The sequence below is a fragment of the Somniosus microcephalus genome, chromosome 14 (assembly GCF_052327205.1).
Source record: "Somniosus microcephalus isolate GS21.2 chromosome 14, FLI_Smic_1.0, whole genome shotgun sequence".
Lineage (NCBI taxonomy): Eukaryota > Metazoa > Chordata > Chondrichthyes > Squaliformes > Somniosidae > Somniosus > Somniosus microcephalus.
Genome location: NC_141000.1, coordinates 134,383,913 through 134,401,035, shown reverse-complemented (window position 1 = coordinate 134,401,035; position 17,123 = coordinate 134,383,913). Strand labels below are relative to the sequence as shown.

The following is a 17,123-nucleotide window of genomic DNA, read 5'->3' as shown; positions in this document are numbered from 1 at the left end:
GTGTGTGGAACCCGTACCCCAGTGAGAGTCAGTGTGTGTGGAACCCGTACCCCAGTGAGAGTCAGTGTCTGTGGAACCCGTACCCCAGTGAGAGTCAGTGTGTGTGGAACCCGTACCCCAGTGAGAGTCAGTGTGTGTGGACCCTGTACCCCAGTGAGAGTCAGTGTGTGTGGAACCCGTACCCCAGTGAGAGTCAGTGTGTGTGGAACCCGTACCCCAGTGAGAGTCAGTGCGTGTGGAACCCGTACCCCAGTGAGAGTCAGTGTCTGTGGAACCCGTACCCCAGGGAGAGTCAGTGTGTGTGGAACCCGTACCCCAGTGAGAGTCAGTGTGTGTGGAACCCGTACCCCAGGGAGAGTCAGTGTGTGTGGAACCCGTACCCCAGTGAGAGTCAGTGTGTGTGGAACCTGTACCCCAGTGAGAGTCAGTGCGTGTGGAACCCGTACCCCAGTGAGAGTCAGTGCGTGTGGAACCTGTACCCCAGTGAGAGTCAGTGTCTGTGGAACCCGTACCCCAGTGAGAGTCAGTGTCTGTGGGACCTGTACCCCAGTGAGAGTCAGTGTCTGTGGAACCCGTACCCCAGTGAGAGTCAGTGTCTGTGGAACCCGTACCCCAGTGAGAGTCAGTGTGTGTGGAACCTGTACCCCAGTGAGAGTCAGTGTGTGTGGAACCCGTACCCCAGTGAGAGTCAGTGTGTGTGGAACCCGTACCCCAGTGAGAGTCAGTGCGTGTGGAACCCGTACCCCAGTGAGAGTCAGTGTCTGTGGAACCCGTACCCCAGGGAGAGTCAGTGTGTGTGGAACCCGTACCCCAGTGAGAGTCAGTGTGTGTGGAACCCGTACCCCAGGGAGAGTCAGTGTGTGTGGAACCCGTACCCCAGTGAGAGTCAGTGTGTGTGGAACCTGTACCCCAGTGAGAGTCAGTGCGTGTGGAACCCGTACCCCAGTGAGAGTCAGTGCGTGTGGAACCTGTACCCCAGTGAGAGTCAGTGTCTGTGGAACCCGTACCCCAGTGAGAGTCAGTGTCTGTGGAACCCGTACCCCAGTGAGAGTCAGTGTCTGTGGAACCTGTACCCCAGTGAGAGTCAGTGTCTGTGGGACCTGTACCCCAGTGAGAGTCAGTGTCTGTGGAACCCGTACCCCAGGGAGCCCCTACCATCAAGTAACTTGTGGGTGGGTCTGGGGCTGTATGATGGGAGAGTAACCTTCACTCTGGGACGCTGGATGCCGATCTTGAGTTTGGCAGCTGTTCCGGTCACACTGAGTTCCACAAATTGGATATTTTTAGACTGATTTATTTTAAGCTCAAGGCCCCTGGTTTGTTTCCAGAGAGGCTGAAACTTGTGTCGGAGTCCGATTGGCACATTTCTCCCCCCAGCCCAAGTGATTGGCCCATTGCCTCCACCTCCCCTGTGATTGACTCGTTCACCCCGCCCACCTTCTGGTGATTGCCTTGTTTGTCAGTGGGGGTAGCTGGTGTCAGTGATCAGGGGTGTGGGCCGCTCTTTACCGTCTTGTCTGACGAACCACTTTGGACCTAAGAATGATGATTAAATTACGAGGACAGGTTGCGCAGACTGAGCTTGTATTCCCTTGAGGTTAGAAGATGGGCAAATCTATTAATGGGTAAAACGACAGAAGATCAGTGGGAGGTGTTCGAAAAAGAATTCACTGTGATACAGAACCAGTTTATACCCTGAGGGGCAAGAGCTCTACCTGCCAAAAAACCCCAGCCATGGGCGACTAAAGAGCTAAGAGACAACGTAAAACTAGAGAAAAAGCGTACCAAAATGCAAAAACTAGCACTGATCCAGGCGACTGAGAGATGGATAGAGACGGACAGAGAGTGTACTGAAAAGGGTTCGAAAAATCGACCTGTTCGCCCTCGACTGGGCCTTGCAGTGGGTTACAAGGTACTGAGTGGGAGGGAAAGGGTTAACCCCGAAGACCAGCTTTAGTTATAAGGTGATGTGGAGATAACCTGCGGCAGATCGGATATCAGACGGGACGTCCCAGAGACTGATTGATCCAGGGACTGGGAGAGAGGATTGGTTAAAAGCTGGGGGTCATTCCCGGGGGTGGGGGTGGTGACCGGTGGTAGTAGGATGAGCTGGGCTGAATGGCCTCCCATTCTGTACTTGCCAGTAAATGCAGTTTGTGATTGAGCTCCTGTTCCCACAGGTCATCGACTCCCAACATCCTGCCCAATATTCTCAGCAAAATTGGCAACACCCCGATGGTTCGTCTCAACAAGGTCCCTCGTGCTCACGGACTCAAGTGTGAGCTCTGTAAGTAGCGTATTTAGGGTCGGGGTGGGCTGGGGGTCAGGGGTAACGGGGTGTTTATTGTTGCAGTTACTTCCTTTGCCTGGCTCCTGTCCATCTGTGAGTGAACTTTGCTCATTTTCCCACCCTCCATCCTCATTCCCTGAAGGGACCAGTTCTGCGACACTGGCCCATTCCGCCGCCGGTGTTACCGGCTCTACGACCACCGGGCCCAATCCTGTCCTCTGGCTCGGTAAATGATAAATGGCAGCAGGAAGTTTCAAAGGGACATTGAGTGGGTAAAACTGTGGCAGGTGGAGTTCAATGTGGGGAAAGTGTGAGGTCACCCACTTTGGACCTAAGAATGATGAGGATTAAATTACGAGGACAGGTTGCGCAGACTGAGCTTGTATTCCCTTGAGGTTAGAAGATGGGCATATCTATTAATGGGTAAAACGACAGAAGATCAGTGGGAGGTGTTCGAAAAAGAATTCACTGTGATACAGAACCAGTTTATACCCTGAGGGGCAAGAGCTGTACTTGCCAAAAAACCCCAGCCATGGGCGACTAAAGAGCTAAGGGACAACGTAAAACTAGAGAAAAAAACATGCAAAAACTACCACAGATCCTGGCGACTGGGAGAGATACAAAGAACAACAAAAGGTCACAAAACAGATAGAAACAGCTACAAAAGGATATCAAAATCAACACAAAAAATGTTACAATTAGATTAGGAAAAAGAGGGTAGTCAGGAGCAAAGTGGGCCCCTTGAAAACTGATATCGGTGATATTGTCAATGACAAGGAAAGGGTGGACATGTTGAGTAATTACTTTGCGTCAGTATTTACAGTAGAGGAAGAGGATAGCATGCCTGACATCCCGAGGAAACTAATATTGAATCAGGGACGGGGGCTCACCAAAATTAACGTAAGTAAAATAACACTATTGAAGAAAATAATGGCACTAAAGATTGACAAATCCTCAGGGCCAGATGGTTTCCATCGCAGGGTGTTAAAGGAAGTCGGTGAGCACATTGCAGATGCCCGAACTATAATCTTACAAAGTTCTCTTGATTCAGGAACCGTTCCTTTAGATTGGGAAATTGCGCATGTTACTCTGCTATTTAAGAATGGTGAGAGAGAGAACCAGGGAATTATAGACCAGTTAGCCTAACCTCTGTTATCGGGAAATTGCTGGAGTCTATAATTAAGGATAGGGTGACTGAACACCTTGAAAATTTTCAGCTGATCAGAGAGAGCCAGCATGGATTTGTGAAAGGTAGGTCATGCCTGATTTGAATTTTTTGAAGAGGTGACTAAAGGAGTCTTTGGATGTTATTTACATGAACTTTCAGAAGGTATTCGATAAAGTCCCTCACAAGAGACTGTTAACTAAAATTGAAGCCCATGGAATTGAAGGTAAATTATTGACCTGGTTCGGAGATTGGCTGAGCGGCAGGAGACAGAGAGTAGGGATAATGGGCAGGTACTCGAATTGGCAGGATGTGACTAGTGGTGTCCCACAGGGATTGGGGTAGGGGCCTCAACTATTCAGTGTTTATTAATGATTTAGGTGATGGGATAGAAAATCATATATCTAAGTTTGCCAATGACACAAAGATAGGCGGCATTGTCGGCAGTGTAGATGGAAACATAAAATTACAGAGATGTGACTGTGGGAGCACCTTCACCACACGGACTGCAGTGGTTCAAGAAGCGGCTCACCACCACCTTCTCGCAGGCAATTAGGGATGGGCAATAAATGCTTGCGAGCGACGCCCACATCCCAGGAACGAATAAAAAAATAGGGCAGAAGTGGCAAATGGATTTCAATGTAGGCAAATGTGAGGTCATCCACTTTAGGCTTAAAAAGGATCGAACAGGATCCTTTCTAAATGGTGAAAGGCTAAAAACAGCGGAGGTCCAAAGAGACTTGGGGGGGGTCCAGGTACATAGATCAGTAAAATGTCAGGAACAGGTACAGAAAATAATCACAAAGGCTAATGGAATGCTGGCCTTTATATCTAGAGGACTAGAGTACAAGGGGGTAGAAGTTATGCTGCAGCTGTACAAAGCCCTGGTTAGACCACACCTGGAGCACTGGGAGCAGTTCTGGGCACCACACCTTAGGAAGGATATACAGGCCTTGGAGGGAGTGCAGCGTAGGTTTACCAGAATGATACCCGGACTCCAAGGGTTAAATTACAAGGAGAGGTTACACAAATTAGGGTAGTATTCCCTAGAATTTAGACGGTAAAGGGGTGATCTGATCGAAGTTTTCAGGATATTAAGGGGAACAGATAGGGTAGAGAGAGAGAAACTATTTCCGCTGGTTGGGGAGTCTAGGACTAGGGGGCATAGTCGAAAAATTAGAGCCAGACCTTTCAGGAGTGAAATTAGGAAACACTTCTACACACAAAGGGTGGCAGAAGTTTGGAACTCTCTTCCGCAAACGGCAATTGATGCTAGATCAATTGTTAATTTTAAATCTGAGATTGATAGCTTTCTGTTAACCAAAGGTATTAAGGGACATGGGCCAAAGGCGGGTAGATGGAGTTAGATCAGCGATCAGCCATGATCTCATCTCCCCGGGGCCGAGCCCCGCACCGGGCGGCGCTCCCCGGGGCCGAGCCCCGCACCGGGCGGCGCTCCCCGGGGCCGAGCCCCGCACCGGGCGGCGCTCCCCGGGGCCGAGCCCCGCACCGGGCGGCGCTCCCCGGGGCCGAGCCCCGCACCGGGCGGCGCTCCCCGGGGCCGAGCCCCGCACCGGGCGGCGCTCCCCGGGGCCGAGCCCCGCACCGGGCGGCGCTCCCCGGGGCCGAGCCCCGCACCGGGCGGCTGTCTGAAGTACCAGGTTGAAAGTTGCTGAGTGAATATCTTGCTTTGTTTGAGCAGTGGCCAAGTGCGAGTATTTTAATGCTGGAGGCAGCGTGAAGGACCGAATCGCAATGCGAATGTTGGAAGATGCTGAGAAATCTGGAAAACTGAAACCGGGAGATACCATCATCGAGCCGACCTCGGGGAACACAGGTAATGGGTCAAAGGATCTCGTAACCCCCCGCCGCAAAGCCCGGGAACAGGGGTCAAGTGGTCAACCCCACCCCGAGCACACTCACTAATGGCCTCTGTGTTGCTCACAGGGATCGGCCTCGCACTGGCTGCTGCCGTGAAAGGATATCGCTGCATCATCGTCCTGCCCGAGAAGATGAGTACAGAGAAGGTAAAAATAACCCTGTGGAACCTGTACCCCAGTGAGAGTCAGTGTCTGTGGAACCCGTACCCCAGTGAGAGTCAGTGTCTGTGGAACCCGTACCCCAGTGAGAGTCAGTGTGTGTGGAACCCGTACCCCAGTGAGAGTCAGTGTCTGTGGAACCCGTACCCCAGTGAGAGTCAGTGTCTGTGGAACCCGTACCCCAGTGAGAGTCAGTGTCTGTGGAACCCGTACCCCAGTGAGAGTCAGTGTCTGTGGAACCCGTACCCCAGTGAGAGTCAGTGTCTGTGGAACCCGTACCCCAGTGAGAGTCAGTGTCTGTGGAACCCGTACCCCAGTGAGAGTCAGTGTCTGTGGAACCCGTACCCCAGTGAGAGTCAGTGTCCGTGGAACCCATACCCCAGTGAGAGTCAGTGTCTGTGGAACCCGTACCCCAGTGAGAGTCAGTGTCTGTGGAACCCGTACCCCAGTGAGAGTCAGTGTCTGTGGAACCCGTACCCCAGTGAGAGTCAGTGTCTGTGGAACCCGTACCCCAGTGAGAGTCAGTGTCTGTGGAACCCGTACCCCAGTGTGAGTCAGTGTCTGTCGAACCCGTACTCCGGGGAAAATTGGTGTCTGTGGAACCTTTGGCCGATTATTTAAGGAATTCGGGCAGCTGCGTGAGCGCGAAAGTCCTGAGTCCCGAGCGTCAAAGGTGTGAGAGTGACCAGTTTCTCGAAACATGATCTTGCTTCTCGGGATTGTCGCCCTGGCCTCTCAGCGCTGGGCATTAGTGTCCTGAATCCTGGCCTGACTCGGTGGGTCTCTGGGAGGGGTTGGGGTCTCGCACGATATTGGAGCAGGACAATGTGGGACACCATGGTCAGTGGGATCCTCTGACTGTCCTGATCCCAGAGGCTAGTCCAGATGACGAAGGCCATTCTTCCCGTCGAAGTTACCCTGCCACAGAAGCCTCGCCCCTCAGTCTAACTCCCCCAGAGCGTTGCTGAGTTGTTGATTTTTCTCTGAAGGTGGATGTGCTGCATGCTCTCGGAGCAGAGATCGTCCGAACCCCAACCAACGCCAGCTTTGATTCACCAGAGTCTCATGTTGGTGTTGCCTGGAGACTGAAGAATGAAATCCCGAACTCGTGCATTCTGGATCAGGTGTGTCTTGGGCCGATCTCTCATCCCTTTGTCCGTACGATGGTTTTTACCCAAATGGTTTACACTGTAAATTTAGTGTTGGTGCAAAGTGATTTCAGCAAGTCACCGACACTAAACTGGCCACTACATAGGATTACATAGAATATACGGCAGAGAAACCGGCCATTCGGCCCAACCAGTCCATGCCGGTGTTTATGCTCCACTCGAGCCTCCTCCCGTCTTTCCTCATCTAAATCTATCAGTGTAACCCTCTATTCCCTTCTCCCAAATATGCTTGTCCAGCCTCCCCTTAAATGCATCCATACTATTCGCCTCAACCACTCCCTGTGGTAGCGAGTTCCACATTCTCACCACTCTCTGGGTAAAGAAGTTCCTTCTGAATTCCCTATTGGATTTCTTGGTGACTATCTTATATTGATGGCCTCTAGTTTTGCTCTTCCCCACAAGTGGAAACACTCTCTGGCCACGATTTGTCCGGCGCTCAGAGGGCGAGTCGGAGGCGGGTCAGGTGTTAAACTTGCAATGATTGATGGCAGGTCGGAAACCTGCTGCGATCCCGTCTCCATGTGAGTTTTGAGTGTGTCAGGTCTGCGATTTCACAACAGACCCGACACCAAGTGGCGGGTAAGGGATTTAAGGCACTTAACTCCTTGTTAAATGCTTGTTAGCTGCAATTTTGAGAGCACTTTGCAATTTTCCAACATTTGATGCTGGTTTCACGACTTTCGGAGATCACGCCAGGAAAGTGTATCGGGAAGAAAACGAGCTGGATACTTCACAGCTGCAACTGGAGTCTAAAAGCTGCACTCTCACATCTGCTTAATTTCAAATGTCAGAGGTTGGTGATTTCCAGTAGATTAGTGATATACCTATCAATTCATCCAATGAAAAGCGACGAGTTAAGAAAGTAACTATAGGTTTTTATTGGCTAAATAACAGAGCCCACCCTCGTGGGTGATCGGATCCAACAAGGAGGAATGCCAGCCAGTCGACCACCTTTATACCTGGGCAGGTAGGTGGAGCCATGGGCGGAGTCAGCAGTGGTCAGCCCAGGTATAACAGCGTGACAAGAGGCGACCTCGTGTAGTGATACAACAGTGTAAACAGTGATAACCATAGTGTAACGATATAACAGCGATAACCATAGTGTAACGATAGTGAACGATAAAAGTGGTTTACCACAATTAGTCAAGCATGATTTACCTTTTGTAAATCCATGTTGACTTTGTCCGATCCTGTCACTGTTTTCCAAGTGCTCTGCTATTACATCTTTTATAATGGACTCTAGCATTTTCCCCACTACCGATGTCAAGCTTACCGGTCTATAATTCCCCGCCTTTTCTCTACCACCTTTTTTGAATAGTGGGGTAACATTAGCTACCCGCCAATCCATGGGTACCGTTCCAGAGTCTTTCGAGTTCTGGAAGATGACCAGCAATGCATCTACTATTTCTAGGGCCACTTCCTGAAGGCTTTGTGTCTTAATGCGAGGAGCATTTGTAATAAGGTGGATGAATTGGCTGCGCAAATAGAAGTAAACAAATACGATTTGGTTGGGATTACGGAAACGTGGCTCAAGGAAGGCCAGGACTGGGAACTCAACATCCAGGGGTATTCGATATTCAGGAAAGATAGGCAAAAAGGAAAGGGAGGTGGGGTAGCATTACTGGTTAAAGAAGGGATTAACACAATTGTAATGAAGGATATTAGCTCTGATGAGGTGGAATCTGTATGGGTAGAATTGAGAAATACTAAGGGGAAAAAAACGTTAGTGGGAGTGGTTTATAGACCTCCAAACAGTAAGGCGGAGGTTGGGGATGGCATTAAAAGAGAAATTAAAGAAGCGTGCAATAAGGGCACAGCAGTCATCATGGGTGACTTTAATCTACATCTAGATTGGGCCAACCAAATGAGTAACAATACTGTGGAGGAGGAATTCCTGGAGTGTTTACGGGATGGTTTCCTGGACCAATATGTCGAGGAACCAACCAGAGATCAGGCCATCTTAGACTGGGTATTATGTAACGAGAAAGGATTAATTAGCAATCTTGTTGTAAGAGGCCGCTTGGGTCGGAGCGATCATAATATGATCGAATTCTTCATTAAGATGGAGAATGAAGTAGTTGACTCGGAGACTAGGGTCCTCAATTTAAATAAAGGAAACTATGATGGTCTGAGGAGCGAGTTGGGTAGGATTGATTGGGGAATGGCACTCAAAGGGTTGATGGTGGATAGGCAATGGCAAACATTCAAAGACCGAATGGATGAACTACAGAATTTGTTCATCCCAGTTTGGCATAAAAATAAAACAAAAAAGGTGACCCAACCGTGGCTAACAAGGGAAATTAGGGATAGCATAAGGTCCAAGGAGAGGGCATATAAATTGGCCAGAAAAAGCAATAATCCTGAGGATTGGGAGCAGTTTAGGATTCAACAAAGGAGGACAAAGGGATTAATTAAGAAAGGGAAAATAGAATATGAGCGTAAGCTTGCAGAGAACATAAAAACTGACTGTAAAAGCTTTTATAGATATGTGAAGAGAAAAAGATTGGTGAAGTCAAGCGTAGGTCCCTTGCAGTCAGAATCGGGGGAATTTATAATGGGGAACAAAGAAATGGCAGACCAACTAAATACATATTTTGGTTCTGTCTTCACAAAGGAGGACACAAATAACCTCCCAGAGATGCCGGGGAACATAGGGTCTGATGAAAGGGTGCAACTGAAAGAAATCAGTATTTGTAGGGAAATGGTGTTAGGAAAATTGATGGGACTGAAGGCCGATAAATCCCCAAGGCCTGATAATCTACATCCCAGGGTATTATCCACATTATAGTGCATTTGCCATGTTTCTGCCCAATCACCCAACCTGTCCAAATCGTGCTGGAGTTTCACGACATCCTCCTCACAGCATACCCTCCCACCCAGCTTTGTGTCGTCTGCAAATTTGGAGATATTACATCCAATTCCCTCGTCCCTTCAGACTGTCTTGAGGCTGTAAGTGTCTGGTGTTAACTCTATATCCACTGTCACCTGCATTGCTGGACATAAAAGGCGCCCTCACCCTTCACTGTGCCTCCTCAAATTGGGATCACACAAATGGCAACGATGTCAAACGTTCATAACAAGATTAATTTATTCCAACATAATAAAAGAACAGAAAGTTAACATTGAATTCTCTCAGAACATCCAAGTGAGTACCCTTGTGATCATTTATGTGTCAGCTTTCTCTTACGCATGCTTCTACGTTGTGCTACCCCTATGGCATCAACAAATGTAGGGACAGCCTGCTCACTTCCCTGCTGCGCCTGCTTAGACACCTTTGGCGATCGTCCTCTGGGTTTTGGAGCCTTTGAAGGCCCCGCCAAAGGCTGCTCCTCTTGCGAGGCACAGGGGCAGTCATCTGGGGCTCTGACCGAGAGGTTGGCAAGGGGATGGACGTTGGAGCGCTTGGAGAGGAGTCCCCACTTGCATGTCGCCTCCCACCATCATCCCTGTCATGGGCCACCCACACTTTGCTGCTAGCAAGTAGCTGGAGAGCACCTTGATGCACATCAGTGGGGCCATGAGGACCCGTCTCTGTACTGACAGTCCTCATAACGGGGACGTCCATGTACCTCTGCTTCCTCTCCACGATAAATGCCCATCTATCCTTTATAGCTGACCATCTATTTAGAAGAGTCACTGGCCTAGAAATTGAGTTTTGGCTTAGCCAGGGCTTTAGCGCCGGAAGTTAGTGCCGGCGCTAAGTCCCCCTGCGTGCGCCAAAAATTCAGCAGGGCCGCGCCCAAACGGCTGCCGGCGCTACTGAAGGGTCTTTGCGGCGGTAATTCGGCGCTAACTGCCGTTTCGCGCCGCAATTCCGGCGCTGCGGCACCCGATGCGGTGCGGCAGGCTCGGGAAGTGCAGGCCTCCTCCTTCCCTTAAGGAGGAGCTGCCTGCACCCGGCCGCGGCCCGCGAAAATCTTTATAAAAATGAGCCCGGCACCTCGGACAAGTGCCGGGCTTGCTTCTGTTCCGCGGGGGGGGGGGGGGGGAAGTCCGGGGAGGGAGCTGCGGCCAGGCGGCCGGCGGGAAAGCGGCCGGCCGCCGCGGGGCCTTTAATGCGCCGGCGCAAAGGCTTGTAAGACTCTGTTGCCAGAGTCTTAGTTGCGGCTGCCCCGGGCGAGGCGGCCGCAACTGAATTTCGGCGCTGGGGCCCGTCGGCATGGCAACCGGGACGCTGCGCACACCGATGACGTCATCGGTGCCGGCGCAGCGCTACCGGTGCAACGCCGCTTTAGGGCCCCAGGGAATTTTTGAACTGGCCATAACTCTGGCGCTAGTCCCTCTAGCGCCTCAAAAGCGGCGCTAAGGCAACTCAATTTCTAGGCCACTATGTTCATTTGAGTCTGGCGATTTATGTCCTCCATGGAGGTTGCCATCCTTTCCATGGTGGCACCTACATTCGCCATTGCGTGCACCACCGCATTGCTCATGTTTGAGATGGACTCCTCCATTCTCTGCACACTGGCCGTCACCGTGGTTGCAAACCCAGTCAGAGCCTCCTGCATCATAGAATCATAGAAATTTACACCACAGAAGGAGGCCATTCGGCCCATTTTGTCCGTGCCGGCCAACAGAGCAATTCACCCTAATCCCACTTTCCAGTTCTTGGTCCGTAACCTTATAGGTTACAGCACTTCAAGTGCATATCCAAGTATTTTTTAAATGTGATGAGGTTCTCGGCCTCTACCACCCTTTCAGGCAGTGAGTTCCAGACCCCCACCACCCTCTGGGTGACACAAATTCTCCTCAAATCCCCTCTAAACCTCCGACCAATTACTTTAAATCTATGCCCCCTGGTTATTGAGCCTTCTGCTAAGGGAAATAGGTCCTTCCTATCCACTGTTCTGCCCACCTGACCAGTCCATTGATAGTCATATAGAGTTAAAACGGCATAGAAGGAGGCCATTCGGCCCATCAAGTCCGTGCCGGCTCTCTGTAGAGCAATCCAGTCAGTCCCATTCCCCCGCTCTATCCCCGTAGCCCTGCAAGTTTATTTCCCTCAAGTGCCTATCCAGTCTCCCCTTGAAAACATTGAGTGTCTCCGCTTCCACCACTTCCGTCGGCAGCGAGTTCCAGGTCCTCACCACTCGCTGCATAATTTTTTTTTTTCTCACATCCCCCCTGTTTCTCTTGCCCAAAACCTTACATCTGTGTCCCCTAGTCCTTGTACCATCTACCTTCATATCTTCCTGCAGTCTTCAATATCAACCACACGGCCAATTTTTGTATCATCTGCAAACTTTTTAATCATACTTCCTACATTCAAGTCCAATTTATTGATATAAACCACAAAAAGCAAAGGACCCAGTACTGAGCCCTGCGGATCCCCACTGGAAACAGCCTTCCAGTCACAAAAATACCCTTCGACCATAACCCTTTGTTTCCTGCCTCTGAGCCAATTTTGGAATCCAATTTGCCACTTTGCCCTGGATCCCATGGGCTTTTACTTTTTTGACCAGTTTGCCATGCGGGACCTTATCAAAAAAGCCTTTCTAAAATCCATATAGACTACAACAAACGCACTACCCTCATCGACCTCACTGTTGCCTCCTCAAAAAATTCAATCAATTTAGTCAGACATGACCTTCCCTTCACTGTCCCTGATTAATCCGTGTCTTTCTAAATGAAGATTTATCCTGTCCCTCAGAACTTTCCCCAGTAATTTTCCCACCACCGAGGTTAGACTGACTGACCTGTAATTACTCGGTCTATGCCTTTCTCCCTTTGTAAACCACGTTACCAGTCCTCCAGCACCACACCTGTAGCCAGAGAGGATTGGAAAATGATGGTCAGGGCCTCTGCTATTTCCTCTCTTACTTCTCTTAACAGTCTGGGATACATTTCATCCGGGCCTGGGGATTTATCCACTTTCAAAGATGCTAAACCCCTTAAATACTTCCTCTTTCACTGTTTATTTCATCTAATATTTCACACTCCTTCTCCAAGATTGCAATGTCTGCATCGTCTCTCTTTTTTGTGAAAACAGACGCAAAGTATTCATTAAAAACCATACCCACGTCTTCCGCTTCCACACACAGGTTACCTTTATGGTCCCTAATAGGTCCTACTCTTACTTTAGTTATCCTCTTGCTCTTAATGTATTTATAAAACATCTTTGGGTTTTCCTTGATTTTACTTGCCAATATTTTTTCATACCCTCTCTTTGCTTTCCTAATTTCCTTTTTTAATTGCACCCCTGCACTTTCTATACTCCTCTCGGGTTTCTGCAGTATTGAGTCCTCGGTATCTGTCAAAAGCTTCCCTTTTTTTCTTTATCCTACCCTGTATGCCCCTTGACATCCAGGGAGCTCTAGATTTGTTCGTCCTACCCTTTTTCTTTAAGGGAACATACTTGCTCTGAACCCTCAGAATCTCCTCTTTGAATGCCTCCCACTGCTCTGACACTGATTTACCTTCAAGTTTTTGTCTCCAGTCCACTTTGGCTAAATCACCTCTCAGCTCAGTAAAATTAGCTTTTCCCCAATTGAGAACTTTATTCCTGGTCTGCCCTTGTCCTTTTCCATAGCTACCCTAAATCTAACTGAATCATGATCACTGCCACCAATATGCTCTCCCACTGATACCCTTTCCACCTGCCCAGCTTCATTCCCTAAAACTAGGTCTAGAACCGCCCCCTCTCTTGTTGGGATTGCTACATACAGGCTAAAAAAGTTCTCCTGAATGCATTTTAAGAATTCTGTGCCCTCTATGCCTTTCACACTAATTTTATCTCAGTTAATGTTAGGGAAGTTGAAATCCCCCACTATTACTGCCCTATTGTTTTTGCACATCTCAGAAATTTGCCTACATATTTGCTCTTCTATCTCCCTCTGACTGTTTGAGGGTCTATAGTACACTCCCAGCAGTGCGATTGCCCCTTTTTTGCTTTTCAGTTCAACCCATATCGCCTTATTTGATGATGCTTCTAATATATCATCCCTCCTCACAGCTGTAATGGTTTCTTTAATCAATATTGCAACCCCCCCCTCCTTTTTTATTCCTCTCTCTTTCTTGTCTGACAACCCTGTAACCAGAAATGTTGAGCTGCCATTCCTGCCTTTCTTTCAGCCATGTCTCAGTAATAGCTATAATATTGTGCACCCACGTGTCTATCTGTGCCCTCAGCTCATCTGCTTTATTTGTTAGACCCCTTGTGTTGAAGTATATACCATTTAGCAATGCCAAACTCCCTTGTTGTCTATTTTCTAGACTTTGTTTCCTCTGCCTTCCAAACTCACTTACTAATTTTCTGCCTTCCATTTCCAACTTTGCTTTTCTCACTTCTGAATCCACACTCAGGTTTCCATTCCCCTGCCAAGTTAGTTTAAACCCTCCCCAACAGCACCAGCAAACCCCACCGCGAGGATATTGGTCCCGGTCCTGTTGAGGTGCAACCCGTCCGGCTTGTACAGCTCCCACCTTCCCCAGAACCGGTCCCAATGCCTCAGGAATCTAAAGCCCATCCCTCCTACACCATCTCGCCAGCCACACATTCATCTGCTCTATCCTCCTGTTTCTGTACTCACTAGCACGTGGCACCAGGAGTAATCCGGAAATTACTACCTTTTTGAGGTCCTGCTTTTTAATCTCTTTCCTAGCTCCCTAAAATCTGCCTGCAGGACCTCATCCCTCTTTCTCTACCTATGTCGTTGGTACCGATATGGACCACGACCTCTGGCTGTTCACCGTGCCCCCTCAGAGTGTCCTGCAGCCGCTCAGTGACATCCTTGACCCTAGCACCTGGAGCTCAAGTTGCTGTAGCTGGCGACACTTCCCGCACATGTGGTCGTCCAGACTACGCGAAGCATCCAGGACTTCCCACATGGCACAGGATGTGCACTCCACGGGACTGAGCTGCCCTGCCATGCCTTTACTTTATAGACTAAGAACTAGAAACACTTAACCAGCTACTCACCAATCGGCTCCTTCCCTTGTGCTGACGTCACTTTTTAATTCTGACGTCACTCTTTCAAATTCTGCCTTTGTTGAGTTGCTCCCGCTCTGGGGTCCGCTGCCTCCGCTCTGGGGCCTTCCTCTGCCGCACTCTTTTTATTTGCTCAGCCTCCGCTCTCGCTCAGTTCCGCTGCACTTGGTCCTGAAACTCCAGCACCGCCCTCTTTCTGGATGGCCCCCGAGGCTCAGCGTCTAACATGCAGCTGAGCAAAGCTAGAAGCGTCCTGCGGCCTCCGACGAGGACTCTCCACTGCTGTCCCTGTCTCCACCATCTGCTGATGCTCACTTGTGAGCTGTGATACACCAGGTGACAACACTACTCTATCTCGCGAAGGTCCCACCGAAGTGTGAGTGTCTGCACTGGTGCTGGGTGCGCTCATTTCTGCTGACGCTGCTCCCTCAGAAGATGCAGTTTCCTCTGAGGAATGCTCCTGCTCTTCCTCATGGACAGTAGGGAGGGGGGCTCTTGATGGTCCTGTGGGAGAGGAAAGACATGAGTTTAGACATGCAATATGTGCAGACACATGATGAGCATTTAATTTCTAATGACATCAGATGCCACGTGTCACTCATGAAAGCCAAATAAGATGGACGGAGAAGCATTCTGTCACCAGGTTATTCAACTGAGCCCCTCTCGCCGTCCCCCACTTCGAGCTGTTCCACTGATCCCGCAATGTCGAGAGTGGCCTCCTCAGCGCGGGTGAGCTGTGATAAGGATGCTGGGCCTCCTCCTGTTCTCTCCCTCTTATTGTGGGCTCTCTTTTCCTGCAATGAGGGAAAGAAGTGGCGTTTCAGTGAGAGCGATGGAATGAGTGTAAAGAATGGATCGGATCGATGTTTAGAGGGAGAATGTAACGGAGTGGGTTCCCATAACAAAGTTCCCTCCTTTGAGTTGTTAGTTGTTAATGCATGACCTTGAAGGTGGGTGTGAGGGGTGCATAGTAAGATGGAGAAGTGAATCTGTGCATAGGGAGAGAGGGATGGGGATGGTGCAAGGGGTGAGTTAGGATGTGCAGGAGGGTGAGCAGTGCAGAGTGATGGGGATGTGATGACAGGCACAGCAGAATTAAGGTAAATGAGCTTTTATAATCACTTTTTTTAAGAGCGCAGGAGATCATTGAACCTTTTCCTGCATTGGACTCGGGTGCGTCTGACCATGGACCTGGCACTGACCTCCTCAGCTATTCGCAGCCAGGCTGCCTTTGTTTGCTGAGGAGATTTCCTTCTTCCATCAGATGGGTACAGAACATGGAGGGAGTCCTCGTTGAAGCGGGGAGCTGCCTTTTGTTTCTCTGCAGACATCGTGGTGAGAAGCAGCAGTCAGGAGCACCAGAAACGACCTGAGATCTAATGGGGGAAACGGCCCCTTAAATGCACCGGCTGCAAACGCGTCAGCACATCAGCTGACCAGACCCACACCTTGTGCTGAGGGCGGGTAACCCACACGGCGGGCTTAACTAGGCCAATGAACAAAAAGTTGTGGCAGGAGCCGGCAGCGGGACAGGAACCCGATCACAACCATTCCCAACGCAAATCCGCCTCCAGGAAGAAAATCACAGCTCCTGTGTCCACTCTATCAAACCTTTCAGAATTTTAAAGACCTCTATTAGGTCACCACTCAGCTTTGTCTTTTCAAGAGAAGAGGGACCCAGCCTGTTCATCCTTTCCTGATGGGTATAACCTTGTAATTCTGGTATCATCCTTGTAAATCTTCTCTGCACCCTCTCCAGTGCCTCTATATCCTTTTTATAATATGGCGACCAGAACTGTACGCAGTGCTCCCAGTGAGGTCTAACCAAGGTTCGATACAAGTTTAACATAACATTCCTGCTTTTCAATCCTATCCCGCTAGAAATAAACCCCAGTGCTTGGTTTGCTATTTTTATGACCTTGTTAACCTGCGTCGCCACTTTAGTGATTTGTGTATCTGTACCCACAGATCCATTTCCTCCTCTACCCCATTTAGATTCTTATTTTTCAAGTAATATGACTTCCTTATTTTACTTACCAAAATCTAATGCCTCAAACTTGCCAATTATTTGCCCATTCTGCAAGTTTATTAATGTCCTCCTGTAATTTGTTGCAGTCCTCCTCAGTATTGACTATCCCCTCAATTTGGTGTCATCCGCAAATTTAGAAATTGTGTTTTTGATTCCAAAGTCTAAATCGTTAATATAAATTGTGAACAGTGGTTCAGCACTGATCCTTGTGGAACACCACTATCTACCTTCTGCCACTGTGAATAGCTACCCTTTACCCCTACTCTCTGCTTTCTGTCTTGAAGCCAGCCAGCAATCCATTCTGTTACTTGTCCCCTGACTCCACATTCTCTGACCTTATTCATTGGTCTATTATGGGGTACCTTATCAAAGGCCTTTTGGAAATCTAGATAAATTACATCTACTGCATTACCCTTGTCTACTCTCTCTGTTACCTCTTTTAAAAAAAAAAATGAAAAAAAAAATGAATGAGGTGGTCAAACAAGACTTTCCCGTTTGAAATCCATG

At 49.2% G+C, this 17,123-nt stretch overlaps 1 protein-coding gene across 3 annotated transcripts in view; it reads left to right on the top strand.

Moving 5' to 3' along the window:
- Positions 1-1,485: 1,485 nt before the first annotated feature.
- The window catches only part of cbsa (cystathionine beta-synthase a), a 48,321-nt gene continuing 32,683 nt past the window's right edge, over positions 1,486-17,123 (top strand). The window contains exons 1-5 of one of the 3 annotated variants that reach the window (XM_086007347.1): positions 1,486-1,597; positions 2,181-2,287; positions 5,158-5,292; positions 5,403-5,482; positions 6,484-6,618. In XM_086007347.1, the coding sequence (XP_085863473.1) occupies positions 2,236-2,287; positions 5,158-5,292; positions 5,403-5,482; positions 6,484-6,618 (402 nt within the window). In that variant the 5' untranslated portion in view covers positions 1,486-1,597; positions 2,181-2,235. The remainder of the gene's footprint in view (positions 1,598-2,180; positions 2,288-5,157; positions 5,293-5,402; positions 5,483-6,483; positions 6,619-17,123) is intronic. The other 2 variants (XM_086007346.1, XM_086007348.1) reach the window with 2 other exon arrangements.